Source organism: Cyprinodon tularosa, unplaced genomic scaffold, assembly GCF_016077235.1.
Source record: "Cyprinodon tularosa strain WSP-4 unplaced genomic scaffold, ASM1607723v1 ctg386, whole genome shotgun sequence".
In the NCBI taxonomy this organism is placed as follows: domain Eukaryota; kingdom Metazoa; phylum Chordata; class Actinopteri; order Cyprinodontiformes; family Cyprinodontidae; genus Cyprinodon; species Cyprinodon tularosa.
Window position 1 is genome coordinate 561,159 of NW_024039103.1, and position 24,533 is coordinate 585,691.

General features: G+C 37.7%; 1 protein-coding gene across 2 annotated transcripts; it reads left to right on the plus strand.

The window, feature by feature from the left end:
* The first annotated feature begins 796 nt into the window (after positions 1-796).
* On the plus strand, positions 797-19,911 carry si:ch211-51c14.1 (protein kinase C and casein kinase substrate in neurons protein 2). Of its 2 annotated transcripts, none has more exons than XM_038297327.1 (10): positions 797-982; positions 5,224-5,290; positions 12,356-12,512; positions 12,604-12,839; positions 14,677-14,832; positions 15,642-15,817; positions 16,196-16,316; positions 16,404-16,489; positions 17,500-17,579; positions 19,504-19,911. In XM_038297327.1, exons 2-10 carry the CDS (start codon positions 5,231-5,233, stop codon positions 19,611-19,613), a joined length of 1,182 nt encoding a protein of 393 aa, XP_038153255.1. In that variant the 5' UTR covers positions 797-982; positions 5,224-5,230; the 3' UTR covers positions 19,614-19,911. The 2 variants fall into 2 exon arrangements, with proteins under 2 accessions (XP_038153255.1, XP_038153254.1); XM_038297326.1 differs by lacking the exon at positions 797-982 and adding an exon at positions 1,156-1,375.
* The last annotated feature ends 4,622 nt before the right edge of the window (positions 19,912-24,533 follow it).

Consider the following 24,533-nt stretch of genomic DNA (forward strand, 5'->3'; position numbering starts at 1 on the left):
TAGTTAAAAGTAAAAAAGAAAATCTTCCACAGCCTGTAATTTCTGACTCAAAATAATTGTGCCTAAACTGGATGATTTTTCTAAGCGAATTAGTAAACCTGAACTAAGAGAATAAACTAAGAGGGCTGGCTGAAAGTATGGAGGCAGATTGGGTTTTTACAGTTTGATTTTTCATGGCCTACTTTATCTTCAATACAGGATCTCCATCAAAACATTGTCATTGCTTACTATTGTCCCTCTATAGTTGATTATAGGTTATCAGGGAACAGGTTGCGCAGCTGCGTGCAAGTCCTGCAACACACACCTGTCTAGTTATTAAGCCTGCATGTCCTGGCAGGACAAAATCTCATGACTAATTGCCATGAGGCAAGAAATATGTGAGCATGTGCAGTTATTTGTGCGCTGTGTTTGACTTTAAAGCTGCTCTCAGATCCACATTTACATACACACTCCAGAGGTATCATCCAGCTGTGAAGGCTGGCCTTCCCAGAAGCCCCAGGGGCACGAGGAAGGGAATGAAATAAGGGGATAAATTATGCTATAGATTTGTGCTTCTGTATAAAAGCTCCCATATCATGCAAGAATGAACCCTAGTTTCAACTCATTTCTTAATAAAATAAAAACATCTCTATGTAAGACGTACAACAAAGAGGAGAAAAAGAGAAAGAGAAATGATCTTCAGCCGTGTTGGTGAGAAAAAGGAGGAGAGTTAGATTTAAAATGGGGGGAGGGAAAATGAGAAAGGAGGTGGAGAAAAAAAAACATCTGATAGAAACTGGGGCAGAGAAAGGGGAAGAGCAGGAGTAGCAGTGTCCTGGACGGGTGGAAAATCTAAGCTGGAGAGGGTTAACAGGGGAAACTGAAGAGGACAAGGCAACGTGGAGAAGTGCAGGAGAGGTTGGAAGACTGGCAGAAAGATTCAGAGAAACTGAGTGAAGAAGAAGGAGAGAAAAGGGCAATCAAAGACGGCTTGTTGTAGGAGGTAAGGAGCTCTGATGGTTTCCATTTAACAGGGATCTGTGGAGCGGAGAGGCTCCTATTTCTGCTCTCCGTCCATTTGTTGCTATATATTTCCTGCATGCAAAGTGTGTGTATGTGTGAGTGTTGAGTTATGTGTGACAGATGAAACGAGGACAGGGGGAGGAGGGAGTGTGTGAGCCAGGATACAAGGGGTAGAAGAGTTTGCTAGACTGGAAGGTCCATATGGACTCTGACAACTCTGAACAGCTTCAGAGCCAGGCTGGTCTTCTTCCTAGTGTAAACTTTGGGGTGCAGATTTCTGGATCTATTAAGAACTTTTGAAAAAAAAAAAAAAGGGAAAAAGGTGGGAATTCTCTTGCCGGGCATGCAAAATCTACAGTTAGAAAATCAGGGGGTAAGTAAAACACCTTTCTGTGTTCAGCCAGAGATAAACCCAGTATGACTGACTTTTAGATATTTACAGATTATTTGCATTGAATATGTTAGAGAAGATGCAAATGAAATGATAAAAGTACAAACATTGTTCTGTTTCTGCATAGAAGATCATGAAAACTGGGTCGTTCCCCTGGGCGGGGGATTCAACCTCATGACACAAGTTGTGTTGATAATGGCAGTTTGGCAAGGAAAACTATTTTAGGAGGAAATTCAAAAGATTTTATGAGAGAAACCAACAAAGGATCGTAGCACATATAGAATGGAGAATATTTTACTTTTTTTCTGCTCCTTGTGAAGTGCAGTTCTTCTACTGTAAGGCTGCAGAATAACTCCAGGAAACTTTGCTGAAGGGTTTCATGTAATTCCTAGAGGAAGGCGAAGGGCAGATCTCCACGACCCTTAAGTTCTTCTGAGAACTGTTGAATACCCAGAGGAGAACCGACCAGCGTGGGGAAAAGATTCAGGAAATGAAGGTCAGGGGTTAAAAGGAAGCCTGCTCATTACTTCTACGGCCTCCTGCAGACATCTGAATTGTGTAACCCCCACAACAGCAGAGCCAAGGCAGGGAAGACTGGGCCATGACAGTGTCCTTTCATTAGAGCATGTGATGTCCCGCAATGAACAGGCGAGACGTGGAGGAAAATCATTGGATCTAATTGAGTGCCTGAAGAGAAGGAAAAACTGGGAAGAATTGAGGTTTCTATCTGGGTGGAGTTCACTTCAGAGTAACTGTGGGTTAGAAACACCAGAAGGCATAACGGCCGTTTGCTCTGATATTAAACTAAAGGTTCTGGTTTCTCATGCGAATTAAGTAATAGTCAGAGGCAACGTCACAAGACTGTCCTGTTCTTTGAAACAGCCTTCTGTATCGTCGACAGAAACAGGACAAGAACACAAATAATGGCATTTAAAGAACACGTGTCTGGACATGCAGTTTAACATGCAAAATACCATTTTACTTGATTACTTATGCAAGGATGTTTGCAAGGAAGCTCTGACTGCGTGGCTTTTAGCCAGCTCTTGGAAAAGTGAACAAGACCTACACCTTAGGTGTAGGTCATTAGTTGTGCTCCACATCCACTAAGTGCCATGCAATGAATACATGTGACTGCATCCCCTGAGTCATTTTATGGTGTGTCCTGTTGGTTCTGGGATAATTTCAACAGTCTACTCGGTCACTGTAACATTACGGCAAGCTGATGGTATTCATTTTTGGCTAAAGATCAGGCTTGTTTCCAGTGCATCTTCTCAGGGTTGACCTCTTGTCTTTGGTCGGGTTTGAGCTGTTTATAGACAGGGTTTTCTGTCTGGTTTGGCAACTTGTCCATCATGACCATTGCATTCCTGTTTCCAAGCTCTCCTTAACATGAAGCCATAGGTCTGAACTGGAAAAAGGTGGAAATCTTGGGTAGCGTTCATGACTGATGTCAAATGTATCAACAGTTAGAAAGGAGGAGCGTGGGTTTGTCTGCAAAGATTACGTCACTGCTTAAGCTCAGAGCCAAATAGGTCCAACAGGCTGACATATTTCTGCATTGCCTTGCAAGAATACTGTGACATTAGCAATCAAGTGTGACACCAAAATGAGCCAGAGCTACTTAGACTTAGACAACTGTTATTGTCATTTTGTATACACAAAATGACAATAACAGTTGTCTAATTTCTTTTTCTACAGCTTTAATGACATTTTCATTTTTTTAAGTACAGCAGTTATCAATGTAAACAGTGTAGGAGAAAAAACATGGTGCAAGTGGTTGCTAATCTAATGTAGCAACAATGATCCAATAGGAAAAGCCTGATAGAGCAGGAGATAACGGTCAACAGTTACCAGGGCAACCTTTTGAATTGGGTGACATCACTTAGTTAAAACAATTAAAGAAGAGTCAGAAATCAAGAACAGGACTGAGGATAGGCCACTTTCATTAGCTTGGGACCAGTGATGTGGACCAATTGTTGAACAATGCACGCTAATGAAGCTAAAACGTGCTAAATTGCCCCCTTAGGAGGAAAGAAAACACATTGCTAAAGGAACAAAGAAGCTAAGCTGCTACCTAGGGGGTTAAAAGGCTTTATATTCTCCTTTAGTATGTAGTTTAAAAAATGCAAGGTTAACTAAAGGACCAATGGGTTGTTTTTAGGTCTGTTTATAGAATAAAAACTTTAATGAGACTGATGGATGTGCACACCAGCTGCAAAACATGCACTTTTCACTGCCGTTTCAATTGAATCTAACTTCTTTACCTTTAAGCTTTCAAACATGCTGTAAATTCTCCATATAGCAGCAAAAAATACTAATGTTTGTGTGTGTTTTTGTAAAGAACACAACCTCACCCTACAACTGTAAATAAGCGACTGTGAAATATGGGATTAGCTTTTAGTCATAGTCCAAATGTATTTTCGGATGGCTCATGTTGCAAAGCTGGGAATGCTGGGAGCGTACAACTCTTTCTTTCTGTAGTCGTCTGGTCTCATTATTAACAGCCTCTTTTTACCGTAAAGCCTGCCTTCGGGTTCAAATTTACAAAGCAAATCAACTTCCAGCTGTGGTTCCAGCTTTTTATTGGTCACCCAGATCCTCCTTCATACCATTCAGGAACTGACATGTGTTACAGCAGCTGCGGTTCCTCTTATCAGTCCTGGTGGGGAGCAGCAGTCTGTGAGCTAGATGTCCAAACTGCTTCCCTGGTGCAATGACAAATGGAGTTACAACTGTTTGCTTTGACTGGTTATGTGATATGAAGCTCAGGACATGTGTGTAAAAAGTGTTATAGCAAGGCAGAATGGTATGGCAAATATTTTGGGTATGTGCTTCTTTTGTGCTCCATTTGACTAATCTGTGTTCCACACAGATAACATAATAATGGGATTTACATCTGATTAGCTGGAAATTTTTAAACTTTTTAGATACAAAGTTTTCCTTATAGTTTATGGAGAAAAATAGGGAGACTAGGGCCACACTGACAAGGGGCAAATTACTGCACCACCTACAAATGAAGTTAGTTTACTATTTCAAATTTGTATGATTTCACAGCAAAAATTGGGATATAAATAAGGCATTTTTTTTTTAAATAATGCATTTCCCCATGATTTGAGCATGTAGGCTAAGCGTGACAATTTGCCAATGGAATAAGTAGATTTATGTGTAAAATAAGAAGAAAAAAGTCTATTACCTTAGAGCATAATATTTTTTTTCTGTAACTCATTATAAGGATAGAAATCCTCATTCCATTGATGGTTAATCTTCTTAACCTGCACAAATTAAGGGCATATTTTAGACATTTTTACTTATCTTCACATCAGTTTTGGAAGTTATGAAGGTGAAATTGTTAACAAGCAGCTGGTATGCTCATGAATATTTAACTGACAGCAACTACCTATGTTAACCAGTAGATGTTGAAATATGCTACTTATGTATACATATATATTGACTTAATTTATGCTGCGAAGTTTTGAGCTGTTATGGATGATGGTTGATTTCAAAGTTACAGATATAATATGCAATTGCTTACCATACAGATTTAAAGCTACATTTTAAATGTTAGAAAATGTAAAAAAAAAACTATGATCAAAATAAATAAAAAACCATAATAAACAAAATTTTAACCAGAACATTCAAGTAGCTGTCCTTAAATCTACCATCTTTTTTTTTTTTTTTTTACAGGTAATTAGAATATTTGATGCATATCCTTTAATCATGTTCCTGTGTGTGCAGTAAAGCTTTTATTTTGCATGTTAAGGTTTATAGTGTGTCAGTTCGCAAAGTAGGAAGACAGTCAAATCTAATCAGAGATGCTTTGCTTTCTCAAGGAACACGATGTCAACATCGTCAACAGAAAACGATCCTGAGGATGTCAACCATCGCAGCTTCTGGATGGTATGTGCTCCACTTCTGCTTTTGAGCGTGTTAGTGAAAAAACAGAGAGGTATGGCTTTCCTCCCTCAGTCTGAAGGCCACGTTACTTCCAGTCAAAACAGAGTGAATAGTTGTGTTGCTCAGGGTGCAGACCTTCAGAAATCAGGCTTTACTTTCAGTTTGAAATGTCAGCAGTAACTGCTGGGCATCCAGCCAGTAGTTAATGCCCTGTTCCGATCTAAAACCTCTGCAAAAGTTTTTGCATGATGCTTTTTGGCTCATTTAGTATTTATTTTGGCGAGGTTTCTGTCACCAGTGTTAGGGCTTACCTTCAGAAAATCTGCATATTTGAAGTTTCATTTTCTGTTCTTCCTATCAGAAAAAATGGAAGTTACAGGTTTGAACTAGTTGATTAGATGATGAAAGGCTGTGGAAAAAGGCTCACCACCCTCATAGCTTTCTGTTGTTTCCCAATTTTTATCACACTTCACTATTAGGTAACATTTAATGTTAGAAAAACATGACTTGTTCTGTTAAAATGTTAATCCACAAAGGAAAAAAAAATAGCCAAGGTTGTCACGTGAAAAAGTCACAGTTGCGTAAATCATAAATTAACTTTTATCAACCAGATTTTCTAGCTCCACAGCCAGGGCTGATTACTGCAGGATCCATAGAATCAATAAATAACAGAAGAAATTATGAAACTATTCTGCAGAAAAGAGTGAGGCAAGATTTCTCCACAGTGACGCAAAACATGTATTACCAGTTAATACATTAGCTTGATAGCTGCTGTTCCTGCCAAGGGTGACATGACCGCTTACATGATTTAAGTTACTTTTCCACATTGGTTCAAGTCATAATCTGAGACAATAAGAAGAAAAATATATAAATCTCTAAAAGGAAACAGCTCAGTGTGTCTGTAATTTGTGCCCTTTTTAAAGTTTCAGCTGAGAGTGGCTAAAAGTCGAACACGCAGGCAGGTGTCCCGTTGCTTTACTGGGATGACTTGGCTGCCCCACTTTGATCTCTTTCCTCCTGTAATTTAGGGCGCCTCCTGGCGTATTTTTGTGTTTCCATACCTCTTCCTGTCTGTGTCATCCTGCTGCCACACTCAAGGGCTGGCTGCCATTACTCTGAACACTTGGGCTCCTGTTTCACACTTGCAAAGTCACTCTACTTAAAATGGGTTTGGAGAGCATTTAGTGAGATGACGACAAGTCTCTTATTGCTACTTTTATGTGGAGCATGAACCACAACAGTTTTTGGCATGTATTTCATTGATTGTCCATGAATTTTTGAAATATTACTCAATATTAACCAATGTATCCTGTGTGAGAGTGTCATGTTCAGTGTTGGGCACATTACTTTGAAAAAGTAATTAGCTATAGTTACTAGTTACTTCTCCCAAAAAGTAACTGAGTTACTCCACAATAAAAGTAACAAGTTAGTAGTAAAAGTAACTATTGCGTTACTTTTGCGAGTGTATGAAATTAATAACTGGGGATGTCTAATTCTGAAATTGTTTGGGTTGTTATAGATACTGCAACATGTAGCTATATCCATCTATCTATTCCATCCATCCATCCATCCATCCATCCATCCATCCATCCATCCATCCATCCATCCATCCATCCATCCATCCATCCATCCATATTTCTTCCTTTCTCCATATAGGCTAATGATCGTTCACGCTCTCCGTAGTTCCCCTGTGGCGCGAGCACAGGGCGACTGCTGCGCGCCTTTAGCGAGCATGCGCGCTTCCTGTCGCTTGCGCGGTGAATCGTGCCTCCGCGCTGTGCGGAGACGCAGGGGAAACCGTATCTGATGGGGAAACGCAGCTCGACGTAACACCAGTATTTCCATCTGGAAAGCGCTGTTTTGCCGCTGGAGTCCTCCTCACTCTCCATCCTCCCCTCTCTCATGACGCTTGCACGAGTCCTATCATAAGAAAAGGTTAATTGTGCGACCTGAGTAACGTGCAGTAACGGGGTGTCGGCAATTGTAACTGCATTATAGTTACAGTAAGAGTAATCATTTTGATTACTCTTTACTAAAAAAGGTAGCGGCGTTAGTAACGCCGTTACTTTCAACGCCGTTACTCCCATCACTGGTCATGTTTATTGAATGTCGGGAAGAACCCAAATGACAACAGCATTAAGGCAGACACATGATGGAGATCTTATTTGATGACGAAAAAGAACATTTAGAAAAGAAGGGAAAAACAAAGACAGGGGAACCTAAGTGAGAAGTACAAACAGCTGTGGCTAAGGTCCCAAAGATGATTAAAGACAATTCAGATTGATTAAAAAGATAGTGAAATTGCCCCTTTAAATCAGCAGTGTATTCTTTAGTGTTACTGCATAGCTGCATGTAAAGACATGATTCCTAACATGCATACAATATTAATTGACTGGAGAATTAAAAAAGGACTAAAAACCAACCATTTCTTTTTTGAATGGTCATAGCCCTCCTACAATTATTGCTGCCCTGGGCGGTGAGCCATTTTGCCCATGTAAACAAAACAAAAAAAACTACCAGTTACTCCAACAAGAAAACCACTCTCATATGATTAGTTTAATATATATATATATGCTTTTCTGATCTACGGACCACATAAAAATGCTCTAAGTGGAAACTTTTGGCAGATTAAGCTGCCTATGAATATAAAAGGAGTGCCGATTATTTTTATCATCACAAGTGAGATTATCAAAGATAACACAGAGGAAGTGTTTCACAAGATTTCACAAGAGCAATTATTCATTTGCTGACTATTTATTTCTGAGTCAGAGAGTTTCTTTGGACATTAGATTTATTATTTCTCTTACTTAAATGTCTTTAAAAAAAAAATCACGACGTTGAAAGTCTAAAGCAAACTTTGATCCTCAACCCTCAGAAAACATTTGGACTTTACTGAAGAAACCAGGGGTGGTTTAAAATTGTTGCTCAACAGTCTTCAGATATTGTATTTAGGCTTGTGTCAAACTTTTGATCACCTATTAGTCTATGTTTATCAGTCATGTTTAAGACAGGAATCATTTTTTAATCACAAATGTAATAGTGCATCTTAAGACAAGTAGAGTATAAACCTACAGCTCTCTATTGCTGCAGAAATAAATCCCCCAATTTTATAATGAAAAAAAAACTCACACTTCTCAAATAGTATTTAAAAGAAACTGCACCTTAAGTTTAAATGTTGTATATTATAAAAAAAAAAAAAACATACTTTTGACTCCCATGGCCACATTTCTTTATACCTCCAAGTTGACTGTACAAGTAAAGTTAGATCTGCCTCAAAGATCGGCCAGCGCTGCTGTTGGCCTCAAACCGGATTCCTCAGCTGTTTTTGCTTAATTCAGAGACAAGAAAAAGAAGAGTCGCTGGAAACCACAACAGACGCAGAGAAAAAGAAAGGATAAAGGAGGAGAGGGAGGGAGAGAGGGGGGGTCAAGGAGGGCATGAATGCAACAGACACCAAATGGTTCTAATTAGGGCATAAAAAGCAGTATATTATCTAATTAAAAAAACACAATGGGTGCTCACATGCCTTATAAAGCTTTGGCATTAATTCTAACATATCGCAGAATGTAGCTGGAAATAACAAGACTAACAAATGATCTAAGTGATATGCTTGACATAGAGTATAAAATACAGTTAAGTAGGATTAGTGAGGGTTTAAGTCTTTAAAAATAAAGATATCTAAGTAAATAAAGGAGTGCTCCGCCGTCTTTGATAAAATCCACTTCTTTGCAGAAAGAATTGTTTACATTCCTGGAACACAATATGAGCTCTACTATAAGCTGTCGGCCTATGTGTGTGTGCGCCAGGCCAGCGTGTACAGCTCCACTAACAGGCGCTCTATCATTGGTGTGATTAGGAACATCTGTTTGAGCACCGTAACAGTCAGCTTTGAGAGGAGCCCACTTACATGTACTACCCGTTGGTAGCTACGTGAAGTGGTCTGCCTCGAATGATTTAACAAACAGTGACAACAGGCGGTTTGAGGTGTCTTTTAACCAGCTGTCTACTCATGTCAGGTTCTAAAGGAGTCTGACAGAAAGGGAAGAGCAGCTTCAGAGCTGAAGCTGACGGCGGCTGCCAGGAAAATAGCAGATATTTCCAAATTCCACATCTACAAACAACAGACTGACTGCGGATATGTTACTGCTCTCATAGCTTTGCCTGGACAGCCTACTTGTCCTCAATCTTTGCCTCAAATGGCCACCAATCACACTGTTTAGTTTCAGTTTACCGCAGGAAGAAATGCATCTTCATAAGAGAGATGTAACAGTATTTAATGTAAATTTATGGAGAATAACTCTTTGCAAAAGTTTTTATTTTTATTTTAAAAAGGTCTTAGCATTCCACATTTAGGTTAAACAACTTTAACTCTGGTTGTCAGAGTAACGTCTTGGACAGGTTTCCAGTCCATCAAAGGAAACCCAAGGGATGCACCGAACAACATGTGATCATACTGGAAAGCAATTTAGAGTAACAAATGAATCCAACAGTCAGTTTTTTGGACTCTGGGAAAAAGTTGGATTATTCCAAGGATTGGGGGAAAACTTGCAAGCTTCATGCAGAGAGATCCCATATTTAAACCCCTTTCCTTCAAGGCATCAGTCATGTGAAACCATTGGTCCAGTATCTTATCTCATCCTAGTTTGGCTTATTTTACCTTGGCATGCTTTATTAGTTCTAGCTTAGCTTATTTAGCTTAACTATTAATCGTAACTTTTGGTTTGGTTCATTATTTTGGTTTAACTTTTTTTCTTTTTTTTTTAACTGTCTGGCGATGTGGCAAAAAGAATAATTATCTTGATGCCAAAAAAAGAGCCCAACAGATTTTGCTTTCCCAAGTGGAGCAGTACAGCTATCGCCATAGTGTTTTACACTTGATTTATGCATATAAATAGCTTTATTATAAATCATACAGGGAGTATTACAGATTTTATGGACACTGCAATATACGTAGAATAGCAAAGAAAAAAAGAAAAAAAGGAGAAAAGATGAAAGACAGAGATTAAAGGGAGATAACAATAAAACATCTTTAGTCTGGTTCATCACCTGCAAAGAGATGTAAAAAGAACAGCAAAACCAACGGATACAGTATAAGAGATACAATAAAGTAACACCTTGATACTAAAGCTGAAGTATACAGGTGCTGGTCATAAAATTAGAATATCATGAAAAAGTAGATTGATTTCAGTAATTCCATTTAAAAAGTGAAACTTGTATATTATATTCATACATTACATACAAACTCATATATTTCAGATGTTTATTTTGTTTAATTTTGATGATTACAAATGACAACAAATGAAAATCTCAAATTCATCATATCAGAAAATTAGAATATTACTGAAGACCAATAAAAACAAAGGATTTATAGAAATGTTGGCCAACTGAAAAGTATGAACATGAAAAGTATGAGCATGTACAGCACTCAGTATTTAGTTGGGCCTCCTTTGGCCTGTATTACTGCAGCAATGCGGCGTGGCATGGAGTCGATCAGTCTGTGGCACTGCTCAGGTGTTATGATAGCCCAGGTTGCTCTAATAGTGGCTTTTAGCTCTTCTGAATTGTTGGGTCTGGTGTATTGCATCTTCTTCTTCACAATACCCCATAGATTTTCTATGGGGTTAAGGTCAGGAGAGTTTGCTGGCCAATTAAGAACAGGGATACCATGGTCCTTCAACCAGGTACTGGTAGCTTTGGCACTGTGTGCAGGTGCCAAGTCCTGTTGGAAAATGAAATCTGCATCTCCAAAAAGTTGGTCAGCTGCAGGAAGCATGAAGTGCTCTAAAACTTCATGGTATGTGGCTGCGTTGACCCTGGACCTCAGAAAACACAATGGACCAACACCAGCAGATGACATGGCACCCCAAACCATCACTGACTGTGGAAACTTTACACTGGACTTCAAGCAACGTGGATGAAGTGCCTCTCTTCTTTTCCTCCAGACTCTGGGACCTTGATTTCCAAAGGAAATGCAAAATTTACTTTCATCAGAGAACATGACTTTGGACCACTCACCAGCAGTCCAGTCCTGTTTCTCTTTAGCCCAGGCAAGACGCTTCTGACGCTGTCTGTGGTTCAAGAGTGGCTTGACACAAGGAATGCGACAGCAGAAACCCATGTCTTTCATACGTCTGTGTGTGGTGGTTCTTGAAGCACTCACTCCAGCTGCAGTCCACTCTTTGTGAATCTCCCCCACATTTTTGAATGGGTTTTGTTTCACAATCCTCTCCAGGGTGCGGTTATCTCTCTTGCTTGTACACTTTTTTCGACCACATCTTTTCCTTCCCTTCGCCTCTCTATTAATGTGCTTGGACACTGAGCTCTGTGAACAGCCAGCCTCTTTAGCGATGACCTTTTGTGTCTTGCCCTCCTTGTGCAAGGTGTCGATGGTCGTCTTTTGGACAACTGTCAAGTCAGCAGTCTTCCCCATGATTGTGTAGCCTATAGAACTAGACTGAAAGACCATTTAAAGGCTTTTGCAGGTGGTTTGAGTTAATTAGCTGATTAGAGTGTGGCACCAGGGGCCATCAATTTTGAACCTTTTCACAATATTCTAATTTTCTGATATGATGAATTTGAGATTTTCATTTGTTGTCATTTGTAATCATCAAAATTAAACAAAATAAACATCTGAAATATATGAGTTTGTATGTAATGTATGAATATAATATACAAGTTTCACTTTTTAAATGGAATTACTGAAATCAATCTACTTTTTCATGATATTCTAATCTTATGACCAGCACCTGTAAGTGGTATTATTTAATCTGGCATGCATACTGTGGTAGCTGAAGATAAGAATATGTATGTATATATTTTGGTTTAACTTACTTATGTTTTATTTTTATTTAAATCTACTCTATCTTGCCTTCAATTAGTAGAAAATTGAAGCTTATTTCAATGATATTTATTCTTTTATATTAGCTTTAAATAATCAATGAGGAGGCAGCAACTATTGTAGCTCATTATAGTAAAATAAAATAGTCCTTTTGGCCTAGTCTGACTTTTACAGATAGGTGTTTACATCCATTCAACTAACCAGTTTTCTCCCCATTTGCATCGTGACAGCCTGGGAACTATCATCGTACTGTGAAGCGCACAGAAGATGCCTTCCAGGCCTGTAACGACATCGTGACGTGTTTCCAGGAAAGAGCCCGTGTGGAGAGGCAGTACGCCCTGCAGCTCAACGAATGGCACACCAAATGGAAACCAGTTGTGGACTCAAGTTAGTAAACTCTCTGTAATATAAACAGGGAACGTATAAACAATGAGCACAACATCTAAAAACATTAAATTTCTTCCCACCCCTCCATCAGGTCCTCTCTATGGGTCTCTTTTAAAGGCTTGGCAGTGTTTTCTGTCCTCTGCTGACCGGCTTGCCTCTTTACATGCCTCCATCTGTCGCTCCCTGGTATCGGAAGATGCAGACCGGGTCAGAACCTGGCAGAAGGACACTTTTCACAAGAAGTTATTTGGAGGCTTCAAGGAATCCCAGGATATTGAGACAGGGTTTGCACGGGCTCAGAAGCCCTGGGCAAAACGGCTTAAAAAGGTAATATTACTGTAATTCTAATACACAATTATGCCTAATTTGCAATGAACAATAATTAATGTTCTCCATAAAAAGCATGCTTCAATCATTTCGTTCAGGTTTAATTCATTAAATTGGAATAAAATAATTGCTTTAATTAAGCTACTTGCTTATGTGATGTCATAAATAATACTTATGTGTCTATTTGCTCTGAAAATCACTATAATCCTTTCTGAGCTTGTGAGATTGGCCTCTTATAAAAAGTTGGCCTTTGCAATATCAACACTATAATTAAAACATCCAAGGGGGTGTAAATTTTGTTGCACTTGAACTTATGTGATTATGCAGATAGCAGAGTGTATTTATGTATTAATTAAATCTTAAATGGTGTATTTTTCTCTTTTAGTGGGCAGGAGGGCATTTAACGCAGCCTTTCTACAGATTTTTCCTTCTCTCTTTATTTATTCTTGTTTTATATCAGTGTAGACATTAGCCTGTGCTAGAGATGGGACATTCTTTAAAAATATATATATATTTTAACTTTTATTATTAACTAATGTTGTCCAAGTAAACAGTTTAGAAATACTCCAAGCTTTACAGAAACATAAAAGAACCAACAGCTTTTTTCTGTTTATCCTGAGACTTCATCCCTCTCAGTATTAATAGACCAGTCCTTGGTTAATGTTTACAGTATCTGAGCTGATACTGTAAGCAAATGTAGTCTCATCCAGAGTAAATAACTGCTTTACAGATAATTTAGGTTTCGTTTAGAGGAAGATATCCTCTAATCAGAAAGCTTAGATTTAGATTTCGGGCCTATAATTTAAGACACTTTTCTTTGGGTTTTAAACCCTAGATAAAATCATATAAAGGCATAATAGATGAGCTAAAAAAATAAGCTCCAGATTAGACGTTCCTTTTTTCACATATCAATGCTGTGCTTTATGCTGATAAAATTATGTGGGATAATTTTGAGCAATAAAAAGTGGTTCTAGGTGGGTTCCCCATCTTAAAAAGTGTCAAACCCACTTAATATTAATCTAGATTAAGACCCTTATGGGGTCCTCATATATGTGATGGCAATAATAAGAATAGAGGACAGTGTCATCGGCCAAATGACAGACATTTCTCTTGATGATTTTGCCAAAGCAAGCAGAACCAGGACACGTCCAAAGCCTTGAGCAACGTAAACCCAGATGATACACGAAGAACAAGAAAAGCAATTAGAATTTATCAGCCTGCCTTCGAGCAATCGTTTCTCAAAAGGCATTAGTCACACTAAACTGTTCCGGGGAGATTTGCAACCTCAATCAATCTTGCTGCACATCAAAAAAGATAATTCAACTGAATGTCTTTGTTAAGATTTCTCTTGTTAAAATTACTGCCAAAATCCAGCACTGATAAAACTTCTTTAGAATTAGACTTAGTCTTAGACAACTTTTATTGTCTTTTTTTTTATACAGAGTATAGAAAACGAAATAACTTTTTGTACAGCTTTCAGAACATTTCAATTCCATAAAGTGCAGCAGTCATCTATGATTTCTTCAAATTAAACACATTTGAATCCTTTTCCAGTCCAATTAAATTAAAGCTGCCTAAAGTACAGTTGTTCTAATATTATCCAAACATAATTTATGTAAAATATGTTTACACATGAATTAAAAGGAGTCTGACAAAGTTGTGTTTATTTGATTAAACATTTGACATCTAGATTTTTCTATTTAGCCCAAAAAGGACCAGAATACGCTCTATTTTGGAATAGTAGTTTTCTTTAAATATGATAAAAAAGTAGGACCTCATTTAAACCTATAAAACAATCCCGCCAAAACAAATGTGTGATTTATTTTTTTTTTTTCAGTTGGACAAAGCTAGAAGAGTGTACCATAAGGTGAGCCGTAAGGAGCATGCTGTTAAGGAGAGAGACTTGCATGCTCAGGGAAACCCAGATGTGTCTATTGACAAACAGAAGAAGATCCAAGAGGAGAGAGAACTGGCTCAGCAGGAGGCTGAGAAGGTGGGTAACTTTTTTTGGCTGCAAATGGTGTTTAAAATGTGATCCATCCCCATCTTCAAAAAGACCGAAACAGACATACAGAAAGAAGCAGAAATATAAAAAGGCAACTTTAAACCAGCTTCACAGGTGGCTCTTTCCAGGAAACACTAAGCCAGGCAATGATATGTGCATATCATTGTTTGAACAGGTAATAAAAGGCACCTTTAGGCATCTGTACATTATAACTAAGTATGAGTTAGAATTTTGAAAGGTCCAAAACTCACTTCCTTATATCCTGGCCTGTTGATTTTTCAAACACATAAGGAACACGGAACTTTAAGGAGTTGCTTTAAAATGCTTTCATAGGTGTATCTTTATTTAAGGCTGATGTTTTCCCCTTTCCCTGGGCTTTTCCAAAATTGTTGATTTGCCAAAAGAAATATCATTATTATTCCAACAAATAACTTAAATGACTAAAATACCTGATAATACCAACTGATCTAAAACATACAAAAGTTCCATCTTAATATCAGATAGTGGGGAAAAATGCTCCTGTGTCTTTCCATAATTGTTGACAGTATCTAGCTTTGCTCATAACAGTTTATTTGCTATGCTGGAAAAAATAGAAAGTAAAAAATTATGCAGCTAAAAACAAATAAAATGACCTGCAGAGAGCCTTGATAACTACGGATCAAAATGACTTCCCTGGACGATGATATAAGGATGAGTGTGGTGGTTTATATCTTTTGCATTCTGCTGTATCTAGTTTTGAAATCAGTCGAATGTTACAGAAAGGAGCCTGACACCACCCAGCTGCTCTGATTCTGCAGGTCCGTATTCGCTATGAGAAGGTCCTGGAGGAGGTGAACAAATATGTTCCCCGTTACATGGAGGAGATGGAGTCAGTTTTTGACCAATCCCAGGACGAGGAGAGAAAGAGGATTATGTTTCTCAAAGAGGCCTTCCTCTCCATCCACAAACACCTGGACATCACCAACAATGAGTGGTGAGCTGCAGCATTCTGCTTGTAAAGCTATCAGCGCATGATTAAAAAGATCAGATGATGAGTTCTTTGCCTTGTTTCAGTCCAGCTTGTTCTGGGCTGTGTGGCTTTAGATTAATGAATCATCTTATTTTCAACCCTAAAATTGTTCCACTCTGTATTAATCCATAAGTGTTTCTAAGAGACTCACTTCAAGGTATTAATGTTTAATATTAAAGTCATAGATAATACATTCATTTAATTACTCTTTAAAGATCTACCATACAGTAGCTGCAGGGTTGGAACAGTGGAGATGAGAGATATTACATCGTCTTAGTGCTTTTTAATTTGCGACAGTTCTTTACTGAGATGTACTACTTTTCTTCCCTTCTTGCCACTTAGTGCGTGGGGCGTGTACAATGAGCTCCATAACACCCTGATGGGGATCGATGAGCAAGAAGACCTTCGCTGGTGGAAGAACACTCATGGACCTGGCATGCCCACCGACTGGCCTCACTTTCAGGTGTTTGCTTTCTTCCATCATTCATGTCTTTTAGGCTAAAGTTTAGTTCTGTGCTTTTAAACATTAATTTATGCAATTCTTTTGAAGGAATTTTCACCTGAGAAGAAAGCCAAAAAGGAGAAAAAGGAGGTGGAAAAGCAGGAGGTGGAAAAGAAAGGAACGATAGAGAAGAGGTTAGTGGATCTGTACTTATTTATATACCCTCATTATTGATATAGACAAATATATAAAGTATAATACAGGCTGAATTTAAAGCTGGAAATGATAAAAGACTCTCCCAGACTCCTGTAAACATGCCTCTTCCTATTGAGGTAAATATTTTTGTCTTATTTGAACAAAACCTGGCTACATTCAGTGCAGATTCTCAGATTGGTGAAGGCAGTTCCAGCAAATAAGAGTCAGAATATATTAGAGCCTTCATGAATTTTTCATACCGTCTGCAAATAAGAGAAAAACAACACTGGGTTTAGACTCATGCACCCAATGAGAAATGAGTCATAGGCCAAGCATTGTGATGCCTATATGGTCTGCTAATTTAATTCCTGACAGGAGAGGACTTTTCTGTGTCCTTATGACCTCCGTCCTGAAATTGATCTCAGTGTATAATCTAGAGAGGTGTTTTAGAGAGGAGAGAAGAACAAGAAGGATTTCAGGCGTATCGACTTTTTCCAGCATTTATGACATGCAGAGGGGGAGTAAATGTCAATAAAAACAATGAATTCTCGTCTGGCAGAGACAGAAACACATCAGAAGGGGGAAAGAAAACAATAGACAGTTAATCAAGTTATGCACAAATGTTACACTTCAACTTTTCCTTTTTTCTTTATTTTCTCATTTGGGAGAAATGGGACACAAGGAAAAGGTTGTAGGATGGAACTGAGGCCCAGAAACCTCTGAAATGTCAGCTGTCAACTAAATTTATTTCTACATCCTACTGACGGCACACACTGCAGTAGACTGAGTATCCAAGAAGTGCCTCATGGACATTTTCTTCTGAGTGACATAAAAAAAATCCTTTAATCTTCCAGAATTTCCCTGAATAAATCTGATCAATACAAAAATAATTGTTTTGATAAGACTTACATTACATTAATTAAATGAGAGGGTGAGTGAACTCTCCTTTTGCTTCATTTGTTTATTTTTGATTCTGAACTTCTTTGTCTTTTCCTCCTGTTTTTCTTAGTGTGATGATTGGAGGAGTGAGAGTGAGAGCTCTGTACGATTACGTTGGTCAGGAGACAGATGAGCTCTCCTTTAAAGCAGGTAAATACACACTAATGCAAAAACATACACAGCACTATTGTGCGTAGCATTTATTAGCAACATTCTTGATTAATGTTATTTACTAGCCAACCCTCAAAGTGTTTAGTTAGGCGGAGTGGTGGCCTAGTGGTTAGGGCATAGAGTTTGGAATCCTGAAGTTCTGAGTTTGAGCCCCACTCCCACAGACTGACACTTTGGCTCTCTGAGCAAGACCCCTGATTGCTCCCTGGACGGGCGCCCCACGATGGCAGCCCACTGCTCCCCTAGGGGATGGATTGGATTGGATTCTTTATTTCGAACATGCAAGAGAAAAAACAAACAAACAAAAAAACAATAAAACAATATTTAAAAACATTGGAGAGAAAAACAACAAACAAGGTACCCTTCTTTCCTGAGTTAACAAACCTCTATTACATGTGCGAAAAGGAGTAGAAAGAAGTAAAACGTTTGTGCTTCTACCCCTTTAATTGTTGTATTTCTTCAATTTACAACATTTATAATTATGTTGCTATATATATCCATATAAATACATACCTACCTACACATATAAATACATAAATATGTATACACATATACCTTCATACATATATACAAAAAACAAAACTTTCTACAATGCTTCTCTATACCTTTTGAAAATAATTTCTTTGTACATTTTTTTTTAAAAGGAATATGTTTGGGCATTGCTTTTGGTTCTCATTTAGTTTGTTCCACAATTTAACTCTGCAAATTGATAAACATAATATTTGGGTTAAATGCAGAGGTAACTTCCTCCAATGTGAGATCAATAAAGTTCAGTTATTATTATAAGTAGTGTTGCGCCAATGCCATTTTTTGGCCCCGATACCCAATACCTGGCTGTGCAGTATCGGTCGATACCGATACCATAATAATGTAAAATAATTGCCATCATGGCTTTGTCAAGCTGCTGCCTACCTTTGTGAAGCAGGAAAAAATATAATACAAAGTGAATCCAGTAGAACTTTTTATTGCCTACCAGGAGTGGGTGACAATAGTTGAATTAACTTATGGCTTTCAAAATGGTATCGGTGCCCTATTTGTTGGTACTCGCCGATACCGATACCACTATTTTAGGGCAGTATCGGGGCCCCGTCCGATACTGGTATCGGTATCAGTGCAACACTAATTATAAGTGTTAAGGTAAGGCTCTAAGTTAACCCAACAGTAAATAGAAGATAAAAATGTTCCCAATTATTAGTTTAATTTGAGAAATATTAAATAATTTCTAGGTCAGAATTAGAATAACTGAGTGGTTCTTCCTTTAAAACTGTAAAATGACATTCCTATGGTTTATTCTGTCCTTCATTGACTGATCATGGCTGCAGGTAGAAAAGATATGGCTGCTAATTATCAATGATGCTCGATTTAAAAGGTGGCAAGAAAAAGATCGACACAATATGATGACTATTTATACCAAACTCCAGCCCATGGCTTTCTGCCGCTGGTTCTTCCCGTGTTTGAGCTTCTAGGGAAGTGGAAATGTGTTTACAACTATGATACTGAGATGCACCAAAGAAGCTAAAAACAACATTTTCACAGGGATTTTCACGCAGCACATAATTGGGAGCATTCTACATAATTTCTAGTTTAGTTGGCAGATGAAAGACATTTCTGTAAACAGCCTCTTATCTCTTCTAGCAGTATTAATTAAACAGAAGCTAGAAGCTCCTCAGAATCCCTCTAAGACAATGCAAAGGTAATCCAAAGGCTGATTAAAAACAAAAAACAAAAAAAAACAGTGTTTTTATAAAAGGGAGCCTTAAAATGCTTCTATGTCAACATTTTTCCATCTGTGGGCTTGAAGTTTTTTATTACAGTAGAAAAAGCCCAGCATTCATTTGTTTCGAATCAGGTAGAATAAGCAGCCCAGAATGTCGATGAGTAAAAGGACTCGTCCTCTCTGCAGGTGAGGAGTTTTTGAAGATCGAGGATGAGGATGACCAGGGCTGGTGTCGGGGCAAGAAGCACGATGGCTGGGAGGGGCTTTACCCTGCCAACTATGTGGAAGTGGTATAGTCACCGAAAGCAGAATGGAAACGTAACAAGCATCATACTGCTGCTCTTTGCAGCCTGCTTCTGATCCGAACATCAGAAACATAAAGAAAATGCTTTCAAAATAAACACAGAGATGTCATAAATGAAAGCATGAGCCCGATTTGAGATATTTTTTAACATGCAGATTTGAAAGATTTTTACCTTCCTGAAGGATTGTAATGAATGTTTAATGACTATGATACATGCAAGTGTTTCCATTATGTAACCATAACAACTATATGCTGGAGTATAAAGTCACACTAAGACATTTGGCACTGAAGCTACAGGCCTGATGGTTTATTTTAACTTTCATTTCACGCTTTATCACAATGCTTTTTAGCTTTTGCTGTTCGAAGTATAGAAAAAACCAAACTTGATTTAAATTAATCTCAGTATACGTACCGATGAAGCCAGCAGTCTTCAGAAATATTGGAAGTTTAGCCGTCAGTTAAACAACAAAAAAAGGCTGATCATTATTCTATCTCTCTGCTCTGAACTCAGGAAGGAAGATAACCTCACATCTTCAGGCAAAATCCTTCTGACCCTAACTATCCTGATTTATAACTTGTAATACTCAAAGTGCCTTTCAGCTCGACTCTTTCACTTCACTGTTTAAACAGAAACAATATCATAACCCAGAATCAACTATTGCAGCTGTTACCGTTGTTTATCAATCACATACAAGCTTTCTGAGGATTTTACATATTTAGGAGATTCAAATGAAACAAATCTGTTCTTATATGAGCAGCCGAAGACAGGAGTTTTGGTCATTTGAAGAATTATCTCAAACATTTATATGTTTTTAAAGGCTTTTGGGAGACTTGTCCAATATTTGCAAAGCTGCAGATCATACTGTAGTGTTCAGCCTTCTTCATTCCTGCTGTAGTTCTCCTTGACATGCTGGACAGCAACTAAATCCTGATTTATGTTGAGCCATTCTGGTCTCCACAGAGTTGATCACAGTTTATTGGCTTCTTTTTATCTCATGTAGCTTTAGAGCTCATCATACTGTCCAAAGGGGGGGCATCACAGATCCAGCATTTAAAGATTCGGATCTTTATCTTTCCATTTCAACATGTCAATCTTTTCTTGGACAGTGGTGGCTTTTTTACTACTCTCCAACCAAGTGCACCAAAAATCACCTCCATAAAATGATGAGCAAGCTCTGCACTGGTGGTAACCTCATTTTTTGTGAACCATGAAGCCTTTAAGAGTGACTAAGCTTGAAGTTTTTGATGGTCTTGAAAACTTTTCTTCCATCTCCAACATCCTTCTTCATGTGAGGCCTTTAACAAAACAAAATGATGTCTACACAATTTCTGTGATGCCACAGAAGCAAACAGACCTCTGCTCCATAAATCCAAATGCTAATTAGAGTGAGATAATGAGCTGCATCACTTCTGCTGATGTTATGATCACAAAGAAAATAAGTCAGCAAATTATTTTAATTAGAAGCTGCAAAATGTTCAAAACACAATTGTGAGTTGCCTTAACTTTAATGAATGATGAGGCAGATAGAGGGTGAATGCGGTTTAAATGAAGAGCAGACAAGCTCAGTCTCTTTTTCATTATCTTAATGCATTAGATTCTAGGTGAAATGTTACAAACTTTTTAGAGATTAAAAGCTCCGGCTCTCGTTCTCTTTCAAGGCTCTGATCCTAATAATGGGCTTAACAAAATCCTTTGGATAATAAATCATGACAGCTTAGCTGTTTTTTTTATACCAACCAAGCCAGACTGAAGCTCTAGGAGAGCAGCAGTACAACAGCTAACAGAAGAGTTGGAGGTTTGATCACTGGCTCACAATGATCACCAGAGCTGCACAAACAATCAGGCAGGATGTCAAAATGTGCAGCCTGCTGTCTGCAAAGATGTGTCATTATCTGGGCATGCAAACAAAATCATAAGTAAAGTATAAATGTATCATCTACAAGAGACTATCTTTACCAAAGTAAGTAAACGTTTGTTTACCAACCCCTCTAGTCTTTTATATGTTCTTTATTTTTAATTGTCCTGTTAAAAAAACTATACATATGCAAACTTTTTGTCTTTTGGAAATAAACTCACTTGTAAAATAAAAAACAAAAAACAGCAGCATTTATTTTGAGTATAAGTGTGTGTGACAGAAAAGGACAGCGTGAGCGTCTGTGCAGTGGTGAGTTTGTGAATCATGCTGCAGGTACCCTCAGGACTCTCTGAGCACTGCCTGTGGTTTTGACAAACACACAACGAGAAGATCACAGGACTGCCGACACTGAGCAAGACATCCCACAAAATTGCAAAACGACCGTCAGCCAAATAACCTGCCAGCGTTTGTGTTCAGGTGAGCCAAAGTGACGCTGTGTTGACATGAATTCACACAGAAGACAGAAGCAAAGGAAAGCTTTTTTTTCTTTAAGAAACAGAGACGATGATTTTCCCCTGGAAGGAATTTTCACATTTCTTGACAACTTTGTTGCTTCTTAAACACATTTTAAAGAGAAATGAATATTGAATAAGTATGGAAGCCCATTTCTGCCACTCTGTAAAAAAATATAAAAGGAATTATCTCATTATAATGAGCTACTATCTCAAAATATTGAGATAGTAGCTCATTATAATGAAATAGTATCTCAAAATAATGGGATAGTAACTAAAAATGATGAAATACTACCTCATTATAATGAAAATTATAATTTTCATCTCAGCTTTTGGTGTTTTTTATAAGTACCATACCACATGAATGCAACATTTAATTTTTTGTTATGTGAGCCAAAAATAATTCAGGCAAAAGTCAAAGGGAGCCAAAATAAGATAAAAGATGAAGCTTAAATCAGAGAAAATTAAATGAGATAGCTACGAACAGAGAAAGAATAAAAAGAATAAGTACTTTGTTACCTTACTTAACTCTTTAAAGCCCGATCCAAGAATAAAACAAAACAGAAAATTACTTTTTTTTTGTTTGAAGTCCTTATTTGGCCTTTTAACAAAATATGTAAAAAGAAAAAACAGAAATCCTTTTTTGATATTTATAATTTATTACAATGCGATAAGTCAAGATTATTTTCTGTGTAGTCTTCTGCCCTCTGTTATCAGGTATATCTGATTGTGTACAATAGGATTTTGAGCAAAGTTTTTACCATTAAATTATGCAAAAGGTGTCAGACGCAAAACATTTCAGAAACCGTATGTATCAAATATGATACATTTGGCATTACAGGGTTAAGTAGATATTTTTAAGTATATAAGTATATATATTTTTATATTTATACCTCTATCTATAATTATTTTTTAGACAACTTTTTGCTTCTACTTCTCACATTTTTTTAGTCACAACTGGCTCCTCTAGTTATTTCACCTCTGTGTAAATAAGAATTTGACCAAATTGGACAAAAAACTCTAATTTTGAAACATATTTAAACCCTATAAGGTTTCTGTTACACATTTTTCAATAGAAAAAATACAATAAAAGGCTCCTTTTAGAATGAAAAATTGGAAATTAAAAGCGTGAATGGGTTCTATCAAACTTGCCTTCTAATAAGGGTTTCGAAAATGTTTTTTGTGTTTTATTTTTTCTTTATTCAAAGTTGAAATGTGTTCTTTAGAAGCATCGGTTGGACCAGTCTCTGGAACCCAATGGGCTCTTTGGATCTTAATAATGGTTAAAAATATTAGAGTAGACACTGATGTTTTTGATGCAGTACAAGAAGAAATTGTAGTCTTAGATGCTTCAGCAGGTTTTTCATTCATAAATTCAGAATATTAAATGCATATTTATAACAGAATAACATTAAAAGAAGCTGAAATATGTTTTAAGATCTATTTTTTGGTCACCAGCTTGAAACCAGCTTGTGTTTTAGTTTTTTTAACATAATTTTCCAAAAACAACATACATTCGAAAATCAAAGCTTTCTATTTATGAGTCGCTTTTTTGTATTAGTTTAGCTCAGAACCTAAAAATGAGTGGTGGGCCAATATTGCCATTAATGGCTATGTTAATGCCAGACTCTTCTCAGGCAATAAAAAAATATCACTGTTAATCTATTCTCACTGTTGGGTTGGGAGCTGGGTCTATACCACGGGTGGGCAATTCTAGCTCCTGGCGGTCGGTATCCTGCAACTTTAAGATGTGCCTTTGGTTCATCACACCTGAATCAGGTAATAAAATGATTAAAGGAATAGTACACCCAAAACATGATTAGCCTTCATTTTCTACTCACCCCCATGCTGAACAACACTCTGGAGTACTTTTTTGATATCTCAAATGCATCTGGAGATCTGGGAGGCTTCTTGCTGTCTGCTGACATTCAAATAATGGAGGTCTATGGCGCCCGAGGCAGAAAGGTCCATAAAAGTCCACAAAAAACGTGTCAATATTCCTCCATACTGCTCGTCCAATGTATTCCAAGTGTCCTGAGTGGGTAGCGTCCATAATTTACTCGAAACAAAGTCATTTAGAATGTTTTTAGAGCATAAACAGTAGTGTATAGGATTTCCTAAAAGCGCGTTCACGAGTCTACGGAAACCGCGGCAGACCAAACCAGACGAAAGTGCGCATTCAGCTCGGCAAAGAACTCATGCTCTTCCTCAACACTGAAGTCCTCAGTAGTGTTAATTTCGTTAACGAAAACTAAACGAAAATATTTTCGTCAACTCACATTTTTCACCCAACGAAAACTAGACGAGACGAGACGAAAATCCCCACTAATGAACAATAACTGGGAGTAAATCAGAAATATTTTTCGTTGACTAATAAAGACGAGACGAAAATGCAGTTTGGTAAATAAAGACTGGACTAAAATCTATGGACATTTTAGTTCACGAACAAAGACGAGACGAAAATTACATATTATTATTTTATGGTTTTTTTCAAATCCTATCTCCTGCTCCACCTCCTCCTTGTCAGCTCCCACACACCCACTT

Coding starts and splice junctions, on each gene's coding strand:
- si:ch211-51c14.1 (XM_038297327.1), top strand. CDS start 5,231: ATGTCAACATCGTCAACAGAAAACGATCCTGAGGATGTCAACCATCGC. Junction 16,317..16,403: donor CCGACTGGCCTCACTTTCAG/GTGTTTGCTTTC, acceptor ATTCTTTTGAAG/GAATTTTCACCTGAGAAGAA. Junction 17,580..19,503: donor TGAGCTCTCCTTTAAAGCAG/GTAAATACACAC, acceptor TCCTCTCTGCAG/GTGAGGAGTTTTTGAAGATC.